This window comes from Maylandia zebra, linkage group LG19 (assembly GCF_041146795.1).
Source record: "Maylandia zebra isolate NMK-2024a linkage group LG19, Mzebra_GT3a, whole genome shotgun sequence".
NCBI classification, from domain to species: domain Eukaryota; kingdom Metazoa; phylum Chordata; class Actinopteri; order Cichliformes; family Cichlidae; genus Maylandia; species Maylandia zebra.
The window spans coordinates 29,458,082-29,475,378 of record NC_135185.1 but is presented as its reverse complement, the minus strand read 5'-3'; the positions used below and the strand labels follow the sequence as shown (position 1 = coordinate 29,475,378).

General features: G+C 42.6%; 1 protein-coding gene and 1 long non-coding RNA gene across 2 annotated transcripts; both read left to right on the top strand.

Moving 5' to 3' along the window:
* Positions 1-3,190: 3,190 nt before the first annotated feature.
* LOC112430666 (uncharacterized) lies at positions 3,191-5,460 on the top strand. Its single transcript, XR_013094574.1, has 3 exons — positions 3,191-4,755; positions 4,838-4,910; positions 5,016-5,460. It is a non-coding gene; the product is annotated as an uncharacterized LOC112430666 (long non-coding RNA).
* A 4,793-nt stretch (positions 5,461-10,253) lies between these two features.
* Positions 10,254-17,285, top strand: entpd5a (ectonucleoside triphosphate diphosphohydrolase 5a). Its single transcript, XM_004540646.2, has 13 exons — positions 10,254-10,848; positions 11,275-11,354; positions 11,658-11,801; positions 12,187-12,262; positions 12,824-12,859; positions 13,207-13,295; positions 13,383-13,462; positions 13,558-13,619; positions 13,719-13,820; positions 14,468-14,611; positions 14,722-14,778; positions 15,589-15,704; positions 15,857-17,285. Exons 1-13 carry the CDS (start codon positions 10,404-10,406, stop codon positions 15,938-15,940), a joined length of 1,515 nt encoding a protein of 504 aa, XP_004540703.1. The 5' UTR covers positions 10,254-10,403; the 3' UTR covers positions 15,941-17,285.
* Positions 17,286-17,297: the final 12 nt, after the last annotated feature.

Sequence of the window (17,297 nt, the reverse complement as noted above, 5' to 3'; positions counted from 1 at the left end):
CGACTGGGAATTTGTATGTTTAACTTATGTAATAAATAAATGATCAATTATTTCTTTGCCCCGTTTACTCATCCCTTGTCCTCGGTTACACGTTGTTTTTTATTCAATAGTAACAGCTGTTTAGTTTTTTTTTCTTTAAGAGAACCGAGTCCACAGATCTCCCGCCCACAGGGAAAGCGTTCCTGAGTCTGGGGTGGAGGTGGCACTGTTAAAAAAGCGCTGTATCCGTAGTTTTCAGCCTTTTATGATGAACAACCAGCAGACACTATAGTCACACTTCTCGACGTAGAAGGACGGTGAATGGTAAACCCATTTGTTTTAGGTGTGAGCAAATTGGACATATTGCCCGATTTTGCCCGACATTACCCAATTCTGATGGAAATCAGCATGAAAGAGCAGCTAGGGCTGATGGCCAAACTACTGGGGCGGCGGAAAACTAGTACCCACCAGTGCACAGAGCCACACACTGGTGGGAGGGTTGCAAGGCTCCAGTAATGTAGAACTCGGTCATCTAGTTGGTGAATGCTTGGAAGGGGAGGTTGATTTGGGTGGGGTTATTATTTCATGTTTGCTGGACACAGGGTCCATGGTCACAACAATCACAGAAAGCTCTTTTAAAAATAACTTTTCTCATCTCAGTGATAAAAAGCTTAAAGACTGTGGTTGGTTGGGACTTAAAGCAGCTAATGGCCTACAAATTCCTTATTCTGGGTATATTGAGTTGGATGTTACAATCCTGGGAATTCACCTACCTCGTCGAGGGGTGTTGATTGTGGGAGATCCAACAGATAGCCACATGGCACAGAAAAAGATATCTGTACCTGGTGTGTTAGGAATGAATGTATTGAACCCCCTTTACTCTGAATTGTGTAAACAATATGGTTCTGACCTCTGGGAAGCTCCAGTTTTGAAGACTGCGCCACGTGGTTGGAGAAGAGCGTTGAGATACTGCCAAATGATGGAGGCCATGGCAAATTCTCCTGAACCCCATCGTGTTAGAGTACAGGGTAAGAAGTCTTTCTGTGTTCCAGCTGGAACGCAAAGTTATGTTCCTGTTACCTGTCCAAAGATGCCTGTGAATACACCTATTGACCTCTTGATTGAACCCCTCGGGCCTGATGATGGTTTTCTCCCGGAAGGCCTATTGGTGTCTCCTTCATTGGTAAAGGGAGAAGGAGGGGAGGCTTTTGTTCCAGTTACTAATGTTGGTAAAACTGATGTCTATTTGACACCTCGTCGGGTGATTGCTACAGTTCAACTGGCCAGTGTGCTAGCAGAGGGTAACTCTGAAATACAGGTCTCTGTAAATTCACAGTGTTGTACAGCTTATATTTCCAGTCATACAATGGCAGACAATGCAGCGGAATTGGATTTGCCTGAATTTGAAAGTCTTGAGGAGAGCGAGAAACGGCAAGCAAAAGTTTTATTGCAGAAGTATAGCGGCGTGTTTGCCAAGAATGAGTTGGATGTTGGTTGTAGTAAATTGATCACTCATGAAATTCCTTTGATAGATGAAACACCAGTGCGACAACCATACAGGCGAATCCCTCCGTCTCAGTATGAACTGGCAAGGGATCATATCAAACAGCTGCTGCAAGCTCGCATCATCAGAGAAAGTAGTAGTCCGTACTCATCCCCAATAGTTCTTGTTCAAAAGAAGGATGGAAGTCTACGCATGTGTGTCGATTATAGACAGTTAAACGCCAAGACCAGAAAGGATGCATTTCCTCTGCCAAGGATTGAAGAATCCTTGGATGCTTTCACTGGTGCTCAGTGGTTTTCCACTTTGGACCTGGCTAGTGGTTATAATCAGGTGGAAATGGCTGAGAAGGATAAGATTAAAACTGCATTTTGTACCCCATTTGGTTTGTTTGAGTTCAACCGCATGCCGTTTGGTTTGTGTAATGCACCCAGTACATTTCAGCGCCTGATGGAGCGTTTGTTTGGAGATTGCAGACATCAGTCGGTGCTTTTGTATTTGGATGATGTGATTGTTTTTTCATCCTCCGTGCAACAGCATTTGGAGCGGTTGGAAGAAATCTTCTCTCGTCTGGATAAAGAGGGGCTTAAAGTGAAACTCTCCAAGTGCCAGTTTTTCCAGAGGCAAGTGAAATATTTGGGGCATGTGGTGTCTGCCGAAGGAGTTTCTACTGATCCAGATAAAATAGCTGCAGTGCGGGATTGGAAAACGCCCAGCAATCTAGCAGAACTGCGTTCCTTTTTAGGATTTGCTAGTTATTATAGGAGATTCATAGCTGGTTTTTCACGCATGGCTGCTCCCTTGCATAGATTGGTCTCTGCACTCCTCCCTCCAGGTAGAAAAGGTAGGACCCCCCCCAAAACCGTTATTGGATTTTTGGGATTTGGAGTGTGAACAAAGTTTTCATCAGCTCAAGGCTGCTCTGGTTTCTGCACCAGTGCTTGCTTTTGCTGATTTTCAGAAGCCATTTACATTGGAAGTAGATGCAAGCTATGGGGGTCTAGGGGCAGTGCTTTCCCAGGAGTATGAGGGTAAATTGCGGCCAATAGCTTTTGCCAGTCGGAGCTTAAAGCCTACAGAGAGGAATATGAGAAATTATAGTTCCATGAAGCTTGAGCTTGTAGCTCTCAAGTGGGCCGTCACTGAAAAGTTTAGGGAGTATCTTTTGGGTCATCGTTGCACTGTATTTACAGATAATAACCCACTAAGCCATCTGTCCACGGCAAAGCTAGGTGCCACAGAACAGAGGTGGGCATCAGAGCTGGCCGCTTTTGATTTGACCATAAAATATCGGCCTGGGGCTCAGAATGCTAATGCAGACGCATTGTCCCGCCTACATGGAACTGTAATGGAATTGGATGGTCCATTATCTAATGATATTGGAGTGCAGTGTGAGATGATTCCCAGTGTTCAGGCAGAGATAAGCGTTTTACCTGGTTGTTCTTTCTCTGATCTCTGTACGTTACAGAAACAAGACCCTGTGATTGGTCCCTTCTTAAAGTATTGGGAGGTGGCCAGGTTGCCAGATTCAAAGGAAAGAGATGGTCTTGGTAAGGGTTCGAGGGAATTGGTCCGTCAATGGGGGCGGATGAAACAAAGGGAGTCTGTGTTGTATCGCTGCACTCATACTCCTGATGGAGTGAGGGAGGTTGACCAGCTGGTGCTGCCACAGTGTTTACAGGGCCGCGTCCTTCGTTTACGCCACGATGAGCATGGCCATCAAGGGGTTGAGCGTACACTGCAGTTGGTGCGCTCGCGATATTATTGGCCGCACATGTATGCAGATATTGAGAGATGGTGCAGAGATTGTGAAAGGTGTGTTCTTTCTAAGGCTGTTGTGCCAAAGATTAAAACCTTTATGGGTAGTATTTCTGCATCTCGGCCTCATGAAATTTTGGCAATTGATTTTACAGTACTTGAACCCTCAACTGATGGTAAAGAGAATATTTTGGTAATGACTGACATCTTTTCTAAATATACTCAGACTGTCCCTACAAAAGATCAGCGAGCCAGTACAGTGGCAGAGGCTTTAGTGAAGCATTGGTTTCATTTATTTGGGCCTCCAAGCCGTATACATTCTGATCAGGGGCGAAATTTTGAAAGCGCTTTGGTGCAACAGCTGTGTAAAATTTATAAGATAGAGAAGAGTCGGACGACACCCTATCATCCACAAGGTAATGGTCAATGTGAACGATTTAATCGTACACTTCATGACTTGCTGCGTGCCCTGCCTCCTGAACAAAAGCGCCGGTGGCCGCGGCATCTCTCCCAAGTCACATATGCGTATAACACCACAGTACATCAGTCAACTGGTATGACTCCATATTATTTGATGTTCGGGCGAGAGCCACGGTTGCCAGTGGATTTTTGGTTGGGTGCTGGCAGTGAAGTTGATGAGGACGTCACTCTTGAAGAGTGGGTACAGGAACACCAAAAGTCCTTGGCTGCTGCATATGATGTTGTGCAGCAACGGTTAGAAAGGAGAAGGGTTCAGAGAGATTTGAATTCCTCTAAATGTGCTAGTCCTGATTTGGAGCAGGGCGATTTGGTGTATATGAGAAACCACTCTGTAAGAGGTCGCAATAAGATTCAAGATTTTTGGGATCCCACGCCCTTTCAAGTAGTGCGACCTCCTCCTGGTCATGGCGTAGTATATTCAGTCGCTCCTGCTGGGCACACTGGTCCACTTCGACAAGTACATCGAACTGAGTTGAGAAACATTCCAATCAGGGAATTGGATGGAGACCAAGATAGTGGCCTACAAATGTCAAAACAGGATGATCTAACCGGAATGTTGGCCACAAATAACAGTATGGTTGATGAAGTGGAACAGATGTTTACAGAACAGGGAGATGGAGGCGATTCTGCAGTGTTGGAGGAAGGGACGTTGAGTCCCACACATGTGGGGGTGCCCCATTTGGATTGTTCTGGGGACCTAGAACCTGGGGAGGAAGATGTTGCCAGCTTGACGCAAGGGTCTTGTAGGTCAATGAGGAAGACTGCTGGACAGCACTCAAACCCATTTAAATTGCCACAATCCATTATAAAATGAGCAAAATTTTAAGTGTGCTCTCTTTTCAGCTCATCGTCGGGTCGCCGATGCCCTTTGAAGGGGAGGGTTGTAACAAGTGTCACCTGGCAGTTTGTTGCTCGCTGCCAGGTGATTGGCTGAAGAGCTGTGAAAAGGTAGTGGGTGTGTGGGGTGAAGTCAGCGCTCTTCTGTGGAAAAAACCAGAGGCAATTAATTCACTCAGGTGCGAGTGGGTATACTGTCGGTAAGAGACTTTTGCCATTTTTTGTTTGGATCTTTTGCTATTGCATGTGCCTATTTTTTAATGTGTCATTGGACTTTTTTAGTGTGACCACGAATTTTAATAGAAGAATTGATCAAGCCCTAGATCGACTGCGCGCAGGGAAACTGATCAATATTGTAGGTATATTGAGTGTTTGTTTTAGTTTCATGATTTTGAATGGTTTTATAAAATTGCTATTTTATTGGGTAATATTTTAATTGATAATGTTGTTTGTTTTTCAGCTGTGCTGTCTCTGCTGTCCTTTTTTTTTGTTCTTTTGATTGATTTGTAATTTTGTTTTGGTTAGTCCGTCCAGCCGTAGAGGCGGTTATTGATTGAGAGTAAGTTTTGTAAGGGCGGACTAACCTCTCTTTTGTTTTTTTTATTTTAATTGTTTGTGCCACTTCCCTTTATCTCTCAGATCACAGGCCATACATAGCACTGATTCCCAGCTGCGCTGAGACCCGAATTGTTTGCAGTGTGTGCCACGATTGCAGTGTCACTAAGCGGGGTGTGACGGGTTGTAGTGTTATTTCGCACAGTTTGTGTGGTAAGTCTCATGCGCAGCTGGGATATCGGCAGGATGTGTTGTAAGTCCTGTCTGGAAACGACTGGGAATTTGTATGTTTAACTTATGTAATAAATAAATGATCAATTATTTCTTTGCCCCGTTTACTCATCCCTTGTCCTCGGTTACACGTTGTTTTTTATTCAATAGTAACAGCTGTTTAGTTTTTTTTCTTTAAGAGAACCGAGTCCACAGATCTCCCGCCCACAGGGAAAGCGTTCCTGAGTCTGGGGTGGAGGTGGCACTGTTAAAAAAGCGCTGTATCCGTAGTTTTCAGCCTTTTATGATGAACAACCAGCAGACACTATAGTCACATAACTTCAGGGACCTACTTGGGACATGTGCATGTAATCTCCAATGTATGATGGTGCTTGTCTATGCACAGCTCTAAAAGTCAAAGGCCAAATCTTAAGATGGACCGTGAACATAATGGGGAGCCAGTGCATCTGGGTCAGCAACACTCAGAAGAGTCAGAAATCCTGCAGCTGGGTTCTAAACAACCTTGGGTGGTTCCAAGGAGGTTTTGCTTAGACAAAATAAAATGAATGCATGAATAACAATTTCCAGTTCACAGCCTGATACAGTGGCACTTAACTTGGCAATATTGCTTAAGTAATAAAAACAAGAGCAAACCAGAGATTTGATTGTCCAATGTGAAATCGGAGTCACAAGTTATTCCAAAGTTCCTGATAGAAGATTTAACAAATGTGGCAAGGGGTGCTAGAGTTTCCATTACCTTAGACACAAATCTGTCAGGGCTACAAACCAGGATGTTGGGAGCCTTCCAACTTTTAATGGAGTCTAAGCACCTATGTGAGAGCTGTTGCTTAGAAAGATTTTGGGGCTTAAAACATAACCTTGTGGCAAACCGTAGGCAAGAGAAGTGGAAGAGGATGTGTATTTAGAAGCAGCTACAGAAAGGGATAGTTCATGTTCAGTATCTTTAACTGCTATTCAAAGGAGATTGTTGGCTTGTTAGTGATTTTTCTTTATCTTGCACTTACCTGCAATTTTATTAAGTATTCCTTGTTAGAAATAGGTGAACAAATATTATCCTGCTGGTGCAGTCATCAGAAGATGGTTACACTGTGATCATAAAGGCATGGACATGGGCAGCCAAGGAAATATCCCCCACACCATTAAACTGCCAGCAGCTGCTGGAGGAGAAAAGAAAGGAAAAGACAGAAAGAAAAAAGAAAACATAGACAAATTAAATGACAAGTTTTGTGCCATGTATTTTCCAAGAAAATTGAAATTCAGTCACTTCTGACCTAGTTTGATAGTATGATAGATAGATTATTATAAGTGTATTGCTACATTTTATGATAGTAAGGTGCAGATAAGATGAACATTGGCTCAAATGGCTTAAGCCGTGATGGTGAGCCAACATGTACAAGAGATGACCATGAAAACAAAGTACTTAGATGCCCCAGCAGTAACTTATTTATTTGTAATTAATATTCTTACATTACTCAAACCTGTGCCTGTATGAACTGCATGCTGGTCTGGTTTCACCCCTATAGAAAAATTTTATGTAGTTTACATGTAGTACTGTTCCTTTTCCTTTGGCTGCAAACATTATACAAGTTATTTATTGGCTGATTATTTAAAAAAAAACAACAGTTTTTGCAATGAAGTGTCATAAAGGTGCTGTGTTTTGCTGTCGTTTGATAAATTAAAGCCAAAAGTTACAGATTCTTTTTCATTTTTGTGTTTGCAGTTTTGTATTTTGTATCTCCAACTGCAGAAGAGCACTTCCGACCTTGTTCTTTACAGGTAAAGTGTTCAGTTAGCTACTCGATGACTCAATCAATCACTGTCAGAGATGATGTGCAAATGTCTGTTCTGCTGAACAACGTGCAAGGCTGACATAGGACTGTCTGTATTTGTCACTTGTCTTGTAATTATAGTAGTCTCAAGCTGGGCACTATCAAACAGGATCTGTTTTCACATGATCTCCTCCCACATGATGACATGAGACACATTTGGCTCCTGTCAGCAGTATTGTTCATGTTGTCCTGAAAAGAACTGTGTTTTTTTCTTTGCTATCCCCACAGTTGTTTTTTGCCGAGGTTATGGGAAAACCACTATGATCAACATAAATGCAGTTGGCTTACATCTTTGAAGAAGCTCATCCAATAGAAACAATGTAAAGTTAGTGCAGGTCGTAATTCAAGCTCAAAACCACTGAATTCTCTCATATCATCTTGTTCAGCTTTCTGCAGGCAGGAGCCTGAGTGTCCAGTGCAAATTATTCATCAAATTGGAAAAAAAAGAAGAAAAAAAGAAAAGTAGATATCGCAATACGAGTTGTGTGTGGCTATACTGTAAGTTGAACCATATAGGGGCGTTCAGTGCTCTGGCATCGTGAACAGAGCTTGAAGACTAAATTTAAAGGTAATTACTATGACAGTGAAGAGAGCAAACTGAAATAACCCTGAACTTTTCAAAGCTGTCATTATCATTGGAATTGTAATGACAAGGTTTGGGTCTCTTCAATGGACTTGTTGGGGTAGGACACCCACAAACATGGCATTCCTGAGGGTAACATTGCAGCATATTAATGATATATTGCACAGTGTAGATTACAAAGCTGGGGTCCCTTCTCATGCTTTACGGTTTCAGTTAACTTGAACAAAATACCAAACGCCGAATTGAAACTACCTCTTGTTTAACACAGCGTCTTTGTGCTGTGTCATGCCATACAAGCACTGCACAGCAGGCGTATACAGCAGCAGTTCACTCTTGAACTCAGAATATAGCAAAAGATTATTTTTAATTATTTATTTTTTAAACTTTATTCTGCAATAATATAGTAATTTGTTTCTTAAATACCTGTTTTACATATTCGGTTAACGTGACATTTTACACGGAGGAAAATTCCAGTTGCACAACTTTAGTGGCAACATAAATATAGGTGTGTTGAAAACTAAATTGTCCTGTGATTCATGGCAGAAGCACTAAATGTCCCAAGGTGGAGTTGTCCAAACATTGCACATTATACATATCAATTGCAACAGTAGCCCCAGGATGTGTCTGAACATAAGCACCAATGATTTAAGAATAAACTCACTCAGCAAATAAAACAAAAATTGCTCCTTTATTATTTCTAATAGAAAATCTTTACTCAGGATTTGTTGACGTCATCTCATACAATTGCAACTTGCAGCCATGTTATAAGTGCGATATCAATGTGACATGTATGATCACATAGATGTAGTGAGAGGTCCTGCACATGTACGCTTTGATAGGGGCGAACGACCATTCTGGTGAGCCACAGGATTGAAAAAAGTAGCCACAGTATTTAGAAAAAAGGAAGGAGGAAAGAAAGTCCATTATTTTTAGTCCAAATTACAGTGTTGGAACAGTGCTTTGCACAGTTGAGTGGGAATGGCATGATGGGTGCACTCTGGTGCCAAGCCCCACCCTCCCCACATTGTCCTTTCCGTGGACATCCTGCACTTTCTTGTGCCCACTGATGGGACCTCTGCCCCCCCGTACCCTCCTGGCTGGGCAGGCCCATAGCTCGGTTTCTGCCTTGGTTGTTGCGTGAGTCAAAACAGGGTGGTTGAGATGGGGTCACTTCTCCAGGGATGCCTTAGTTGCTAGACTACCAGTGCCTTTTTTTCACATCTCTGTCCTCTTTCTGTTGATTCAAAGTGGGTGAAAAATATCACAGCTTGGTTCAAATCTCAGTTCACGTAAGGTCTCCGAGTTGCCTCTGCACTCCACTGATGTGGGATATCCTCTGCATACTCAACATTAACCAGGAAACACGTAACGCGAGAAAGCTTTAGATGATTCTCTACAGCATGGCTTATGATGGCATGCCAGCCGCCCACCTAAATTGGAGAAACAGCTACTCATGCATTCTCTCATGAAACGTGCCTTGCAGCCCAAATATTTTTTCCCTTGGAAAGCCTGTGGTTAACACAGAGATGAGTGGGAGTGAGATGATTGCTAACATTCTTTCAACTTTTATTACAGCTGGATTGCAGGTCACATTTGCATTTTTTAAGGTTGGTGAAACAGCTGCAGCGGATTTCATATGGTGATCATAGTAGGATTGTGAAGAGACGGTCGAGGAGAGAAAATCTTTTACATTTTGTATATAAATACATATATAACTGCACAATTCACTCTGTCAGCTAAACATAATTTTGTAGATGTTGTACATAATGATAATACAATATAGCTATAATCATGTCCAGCTGTCAATCTGAAATAAAATGTTGCTTTCAAAGTAATTTGCTGTTCTTCCTAACAAAAATCGGGAATACTTACTTGGTAGAGGTTAATCCCCAAATTAGTGCAAATACGATCCTATAACAAAGACATTCAAAATGTTTCAAACTACAGTAACTGGTGTGAAACTCTGCAGATGTGCCAAATATAAACTTGCATCACTCCTAATTTAAGCAGCAGCAGCAGCAGCATTTGAGCTCCTGTGAAGTAGTGAAAGTCCAGAGTTGTAGGATGGAGACATTTCTGAGGCAAAGTTACTATACAAGTCCTAAATGCACTCATAAAAGTATTTTGGGACCATTTCTTTGGAACTTTTCAGTGTGAGCCATTCATTTGACTTCTTTATAAACCCCTTTCTCCTTTCCTGAGGGATTTTTTTTTCTAGGGCTTTGGAATAACCAGTAAAGATGAGGAGGGGAAAAACACTGCCAAAAATAATCCTGATCATATACATATAAAAAAAAGAAAAGAAAAGAAAAGAGGCAATGCTGTTGGTAGGCAGGTAGTCAGTCAGCTTAGCTCAGCTCACGGGAGGAGGGTGATGGTGGGGAGGGGGGGGGACTCCTGATGGAGTTGGGATGGACCGCCACAGGATTGGTGGATGACTGCTCTGGATATGGCCCCGTGCCAAGGCCTTATGTCTTTATATACTGTAAACAGATGACCGGACAGTCCTGAGTGAGCATCGCATCCACTCTGCCTCTCCTCATCTCCACTTCTCTCTCTTTCCAGGGCCCCTGCAAGCCTTCCTTTGCCTCAGCATCCACAGGCTTCTCTTCTTTAATCCAGCTGACTTTTCACTCTGGCTGTGAAAACAATGGCCACGCCGAGCCTGCTCCTCTCTCTATACGTGTGGCTTCTGTCCGGGAACCTCTTAGCGGAGGCGACCTACTACCGCCACCATCGCTACATCCCCCACTTCTACCGCTACCGGGAGCACTCCGCCAACACGGAGAACCTCCTCCCCGAGGTATCCAACCCGGTGTCTGAAGTCTCGCCACCCCGTGTGCCGACCTACCCGGAGGTCCCCGAGGTCTTCCACCCGGCACCTGAAGTCACCCACACCATACCAGAAGCTTTCCACCCGGTGCCCGAAGTCGTGCACCCTGCACCTGAGCGGTACCACCCGCATCCTGCGCGTGATCACGCGCCTGAGCGGTCCTCTCCTTTCAACACGAGTCGCGTTTTCTATGGGATCATGTTTGACGCTGGGAGCACAGGCACCAGGATCCATATCTACAAGTTCATTCAGAAAGACCCCGGTAAGTGCACGGTTCCCTCTCCCTCCCTCCCTCTCTCGCTCTGTCTCTGAAGCAGTAGTAGGGATTTTGCACATGCTGCTGACTCCCACTCTGTTTGCTGTTAGGTCATTCGCTGTGTGGTGTAAGGACAGACATGCACCGACAGAGTGCACAGCCAATGCAGCTTCTAAAAGTAGATGAGACTTTTAATTTACCCGTCTGACTCAACTGTGTAGGAAGCAGACTTTTAAAATTCATGCTGGATGTAGGTCAAAGCTCCAGCCTAAATATCCACAGTAATTAAAAGTTAAAAAACGAAACAAAACAAAACAAATAAAGCTTTTCAGTCACCCTTTATTTTTTTTTATTACAATATGTCACATTTTACAGTCTGTCTGTTTTATGATCTGTTCACTGACTTTTTTCTTTTCTCTCTCTCTTTTTTAGTTGAGCTTCCAGTTCTGGACAATGAAATGTACCATGCAGTCAAACCTGGACTGTCTTCTTACAAGGACAACCCTGAAGAGGTATGGATGCCTATTTACACCAAAGCTCTGTATTAATTACCAGGTACAATGGGGAGGCACCCCCCAACACAAACACATACCTTTAAGTCGTGAATCCACAAAACCGCTGGGATTTTCATTGGGTTGGGTTCATGTGATGTAAACACTGTGTAATTATAAAAATATCTGCTGCTTTTACCTTACCTTTGAGCTGTTTTTAAACACTGATCTCTAAAGAAATGTCCACAGAGTTTGAACGTAGGATTTTTTAATATATATTTTTACAAATATTTTTCAATATTTTCCTTGTTCTCTCTTCCATAGGGTGGCAACACCATCCGCCAGTTACTGAGGATTGCCAAGAAGACAGTGCCAGAGGAGGACTGGAGAAGAACCCCGGTGGTCCTAAAGGCCACGGCAGGTCTGCGCTTGCTGCCTGAAGACAAGGCCAGGGCTCTTCTGAAGGAGGTGAGGCACGTTTTCTCTCTGCCCTCAGACAGTTTGGCACAAACACCACCCGTCCCGCCAAGGAACGGGATGAGAAACCACTAAGTGCTTACAAGTGTCACAGAAAAAAAGGCAGCATGTCTGCCCGTTTGGTGGCTCTCATGTTGCAAAGAACAGCTGTTGTGGGGTTGTGTGGAGTAACCATATTTGTCATTTTAAGTATTATCCAGACTACTGTTCCAGCCGTGCATGTGGTTTACTTATCTGTCACTCTAAAGCAAGAGCGCACATTTTGTCTTCTGGGGGTTGAGAAGACTTTTATGACAAAGAGTGACACGCTTGATCATGCAGTCTACTATGATTGTACAGCTGAAGACATATTGAGTAGAATAAATCTTTTCCACAGGTACAAGAGGTGTTTGGAGAATCCCCTTTCTATGTGCCAAGGAACAGTGTTACCATCATGAATGGCAAAAATGAAGGTGGGTCATTTTTTTTCATTGCATCATTACCATTTGGACTGTTTATAGTATGCAAAACATTTTTATTTTCTTAAAAATTACGATTTTTGAATTGAGGTATTGTTTGACCAGGTGCTTTAACAGCCCCATTTACTGAGGACAAACAATGCTGCTCTTGTAATTCTTTTTATGAGAGTTCTGTTACTACCTCATTTAAGACAAATAAATATGGCAGTGTGAGCGCAAGCTGCCCCACGCCCTTTAATTTAGCGTGAGCCTCCACATCACTCATTAAGACACCCTCACTATGTTATGTTTCATCATAGAGTATGCGCTATTTGTTATCCTCACTTTATGAGTGCAATAACTTTTACATCTGAGACAACTGTAATTACCTGGATTGCTCAGCAGTCGTGCAAGTTAGACCGAAAGCTGCTATTTATGTATCAGCCTAATAAAGGTCATTCGCAGGTTATTCTGCGGGTTTAAAGTTGTTTAAATGGGCACATTTATCATAACTCAGCTGTAATCACTTCTCAGGGATTGACTCATGCTGACATTTTCACCCATGTGCTGTTTTAGGAGTCCTCGCCTGGGTCACAGTGAACTTCCTTACAGGTAAGACATTGCTTGTGTTTTGCTATGGTGGTGTTAGTGGTCAGCAGGCTCATATCTGAGGCTCCAGTGTACACAGAAGCCCTTCAGTGAAAGACTCTTGTCTCCTCTCTGAGGTTATGAGCTTGAATCATTGGTCCAAAACAGACTGCAAAAACAAGCAATATTTCCTCACGTTTTTCACACCGCTGTGATACCATCAAATGTATTTCACACGACACAGGAAATTCTAACTACAGCTTAGGAAATTAGTAGATTTATAACAATATGTACTTTTTATTACACCGACGATGGACTTAATCGTTCTTATCCCGTGTCCTGTGTTCAACTTGCTGCTTATTTGCCATTAGGTCACCTTTACTCCAACACAAGGAGGACCGTCGGGATTCTGGATTTGGGCGGAGGATCTACACAGATCACGTTCCTCCCGAAGTCAAAGGTGAATAAACATTTTTACATGTTAAATATACATTTTTTTTTTCACCAAAAGTCCACGACAAAACTAAACGTGCTGTTGATCCAACAGAAAACTGTTCAGTCTGCTCCAACTAATTACATCGCCAACTTTGACCTCTTCAATCAAACATATCAGCTCTACACACACAGGTAAATCCAGGAGTGAGATATTTTTAGTATAATGCAAAGCAGGACATGCATATATGTCTTTAAATTGATCCTAACTGTATGTCATCATTATACAGCTACCTTGGAAATGGACTATTTGCAGCTCGCTTTGCAACTCTTGGAGCACTGGGAGCTGATGGTAGGGTGTCTTATAACTTTAATCATCTTTCTTGTTATTCTTTCATAAATGTATTGATTTCAAGACAAAAAAGCCTTTTTTTAATGTTTGTTTTCCCAGGTCTGGATTGGAAAGTCTTCTCTAGCTCATGCCTCCCGAAAAAGTTCAGGGAAAATGTGACTTTTTCAGGAACCACCTATAAAGTTAGCGGGATTCCAGACGGTAAGATAAAAGCAGTCTGAGGTTTCGATTGTATTCCCACTGCCTTGGATCCAACAATCCAAGCATTCCATTCCAAACTCTGGAACACAATAGCGTACAGTATAATACAGTCTCACATGAGAACATTTTAAAGTTTAACCTTGGCGCCGAACGCATGTTTTGTCATCCTCTCTCCCTCTCCGTCTTCCCTCTTGAACAATTATATTGCAGTCAACCTTGTATTTAAACGAAAAGAAAACTGTCAGTTAAGTTCACAAATAAGGCAGTCACTCCCATACCACAGTCGAGTAGCCAAAAGATGCTGGGCTTGTCCCTGAATTGTTATTTTTTTGTGTAACGAGCAGCTTGATCTGGCTTGCTCACAATTATGTGGTAAAAATAGACAGCACAACAGGGCTGTGCAAGCTGCCGCTCTTGTCAGCACATGGTTTTGCCGGCACAAGTGAGCCAACCATACCCATGGGGCTGTGTGAAACTTGCCCTTCTGGGGCTTCCCTGGTATATTATCTGGTAAGCCCCTAGCTTCAACCGCTGACTGACCTCAGAGTGAGGCTCCCAGTGTTCTGAACTGCATTCCTTCCATTGCTTCCTCTATGCAACATTAAGTCACAAATCTTCTTCCTCCTCCTGCTCTTTTCTTTCCTCAGGATACGCCGGCTATAAGTTGTGCTACTACGAGGTCATGAAGGTGATCAAAGGAATAATTCACCAGCCATATGAAGTGAGAGGCAGCAGCATCTTCTATGCTTTCTCCTACTACTTCGACAGAGCTGTGGAGTCTGGTCTCATCGGTGCGTAGGCACAGGCCAGCAACTCTTTCCATTATCTTTCATGTCAATTACCATGTTTTGCACAAAGTAGGTATTCAGGTTGCACATTTGTTTTTGTATTTGTTCCACAGATGGCAGTCGAGGTGGTACGGTTGAAGTCAGGGATTTCAAGAAGAGAGCCAAAGAAGGTATGAGTTACACACGCTATCTTCTCTGGGGTTGGATAAAGTGAGTGAAACCGACAATCTTACAAGTTATATATATATTCTAACCGCTGAAACTTCATGCTGTAGAGTCAAGCAAAGGCTTGTTCGTGCCCAGAAGCTTGGCACACCAAACTGGCACAACTTATCCTGTCAAAAAAAAAAGTGTTACAACAGTAAAATGTAACAGATTATTTTCCTAAGCGCATTATGGAGACAAATTACAGGTCAAATGTAGTTTATTATAGAGTAAATATATGTTAACATTCCATTAAAATGCACAAGTATATTCAATTGACACATGCCATTCCTATCATTTTCAGTAAGTGACAGCTGTAATGTCCATGCTGAACCACATTTATAGCGAGCTGGTGTGTTATGTAAGGCTGTTTGTATTGTGAGAACGCTGTCACGTGGTCTGGAGGAACAAGTCTAGCTCAAGCTGGGCTGGCAGCTGAGCTGAGGATGTCTGTCTGGCCCTGGCAGGAGGGCACCTGACAGCCACACACCACCTGGGGGCTGACACATACTGAAACACACACACACACACACACACACTGTGCTCGGCTGTTTAACACCACCACCCACCCACAGCCTTGTGCTGACCTTGAGCCGTATTAATCGCACCTCCGTGATTATTCAGCCAACCAAAACAGAAAGGCTATCTTTTAATCATGCTGCACACAAGTTAGAAATGGTGGTATTTTTATGCTGTTGCGTAACATGTGAATCTTCTGTTCATGCCACATATAAAAACTGTGTTTCGATGTTTTTTTCATGTGTGTGTGTTTGCAGTGTGCAACAAGATGACCAAATACCGGGCAATTAATCCCTTCCTGTGCATGGATATGACATACATCACCTGCCTGTTAAAAGAGGGCTTTGGCTTTAAAGACAGCACGGTGCTTCATGTGAGTGAAATTAATTACAGACAGGTTTTTTACTGTAGCTATTTATAAAAACGGATTACAAAAACCTTCACATCCTGTGACTCTGTATTTTTAAAATCATTGTAAAACTAAATGGTTTTGATGGAGATCCCTCCTCTCTTTTGCTTTGACAGCTTGCCAAAAAGGTGAACAATGTGGAGACAAGCTGGGCCCTGGGGGCGACCTTTGACTACTTCAGAAACTTTAACATCCACTAAGGCGGGTCGCTGTTGCTGCAGCTGGCACTGAGAGGGACCGTCACTGTGGGGCTTCCCTTCCTCCATCAGCCCATCACCAACACACACCCACTCACACCATGCTTCCTCGCTCACCATGCCCCTCATCTCCTCAACCTCAGCACACTTCAAGAACTGTTGAAAAAGAAATCACTATTTTTTTACAAGGCCAGCTATTTCTACTGTATGTTGAGCTCATAACTGGCGGGCTGACTTTTATTTTTGTAAAACGTTTACCTTTTCTAATTCCCTCCGAGTGTCTAATCTGAAACAGCTTCTCCACCTACCTATAAAGTGCCTGACAGGTCATTTAGAAGCAATACAACAGGTCGTGGTACTTTGGTGCTCACTGTGGTCCCAGCGTACACTGTATAGTACAGTGGAACATTTAGAGACTAGTTGCTGGAGCAGCAACCATTGTTGTCTTTGTAGATGCTTGGAAATCCATTTCCTTTTCATGCTAGATGCAAATCATCTTCTAGGACCCCAGTTAATTTTCTCTAGTCTTAGACAAACTCAAAACAGAGCAGCTGACCATCATATAGCTTCCATTTACTTTGCAAGTAACACTTTAACTGCAGATAATGTAGCCAAGGTCACTCACCTTGATGTATTCTACAGCTGTACATATTCATCATTACTGGTGGATTCACCATGACCCTGGAGCAAAGAGAGATGTGGAGAGATGCCTCTGACAGAGTGGGTTATAGATGCTGCTACTTAAATGAGGTTAAATTCCATATTCTTTTAGCGTGCAGTCATTACTGTGACATTAAAATATCTTATGAAGCAGGGCTCAATTACCTGGGGCCTTTGTGATGAACTGTACTACCAAAGGAAAAGAAAGCCTCATCCAGGGTAGACCATGCATGCAGATTCCTAATCCACAGCCAAACAAATACAGCAAAATGTTTTTGTAATAACATCTTTGAGAACTCCTTGTTGGTTGCTCAGAGTCATTTGTATTTCTTGTGAACTGTACAAATATTTAAATAACTGAAAGTTTATGTAAGAGTATTTTAATTATCCTCATCCGATATTAATGTTTAAACTCTTTGTGTAACCGTTTCGTAAGCCATGCCTCTACTGTCCTTTTAATATTCAACATACTCCAATAACTACTGCTGTATATACATAATGTAAACTTAGTGAAACTTATTTGGTAAGAAGTGCTTTTACATTGCAAAAACTTTATGCCGCACAACTGCTGCCAAATGCCTCTGTACTCATACTCATCAGTATCAGAGTACACTCATGCGTGACAATATGTACATTTGAAGTAAATCCAGTGAGATCATGTATGTGTCAATAAAACATGAAAAAACAAGCTTTGTGTATG

What these genes read in the sequence shown, in the direction of transcription:
- entpd5a (XM_004540646.2), top strand. Translation starts at nt 10,404, where the DNA reads ATGGCCACGCCGAGCCTGCTCCTCTCTCTATACGTGTGGCTTCTGTCC. An exon ending in TATCAGCTCTACACACACAG is followed by an intron (nt 13,463 to 13,557) that starts GTAAATCCAGGA and finishes ATCATTATACAG; the next exon opens with CTACCTTGGAAATGGACTAT. An exon ending in TGTGGAGTCTGGTCTCATCG is followed by an intron (nt 14,612 to 14,721) that starts GTGCGTAGGCAC and finishes TTTGTTCCACAG; the next exon opens with ATGGCAGTCGAGGTGGTACG.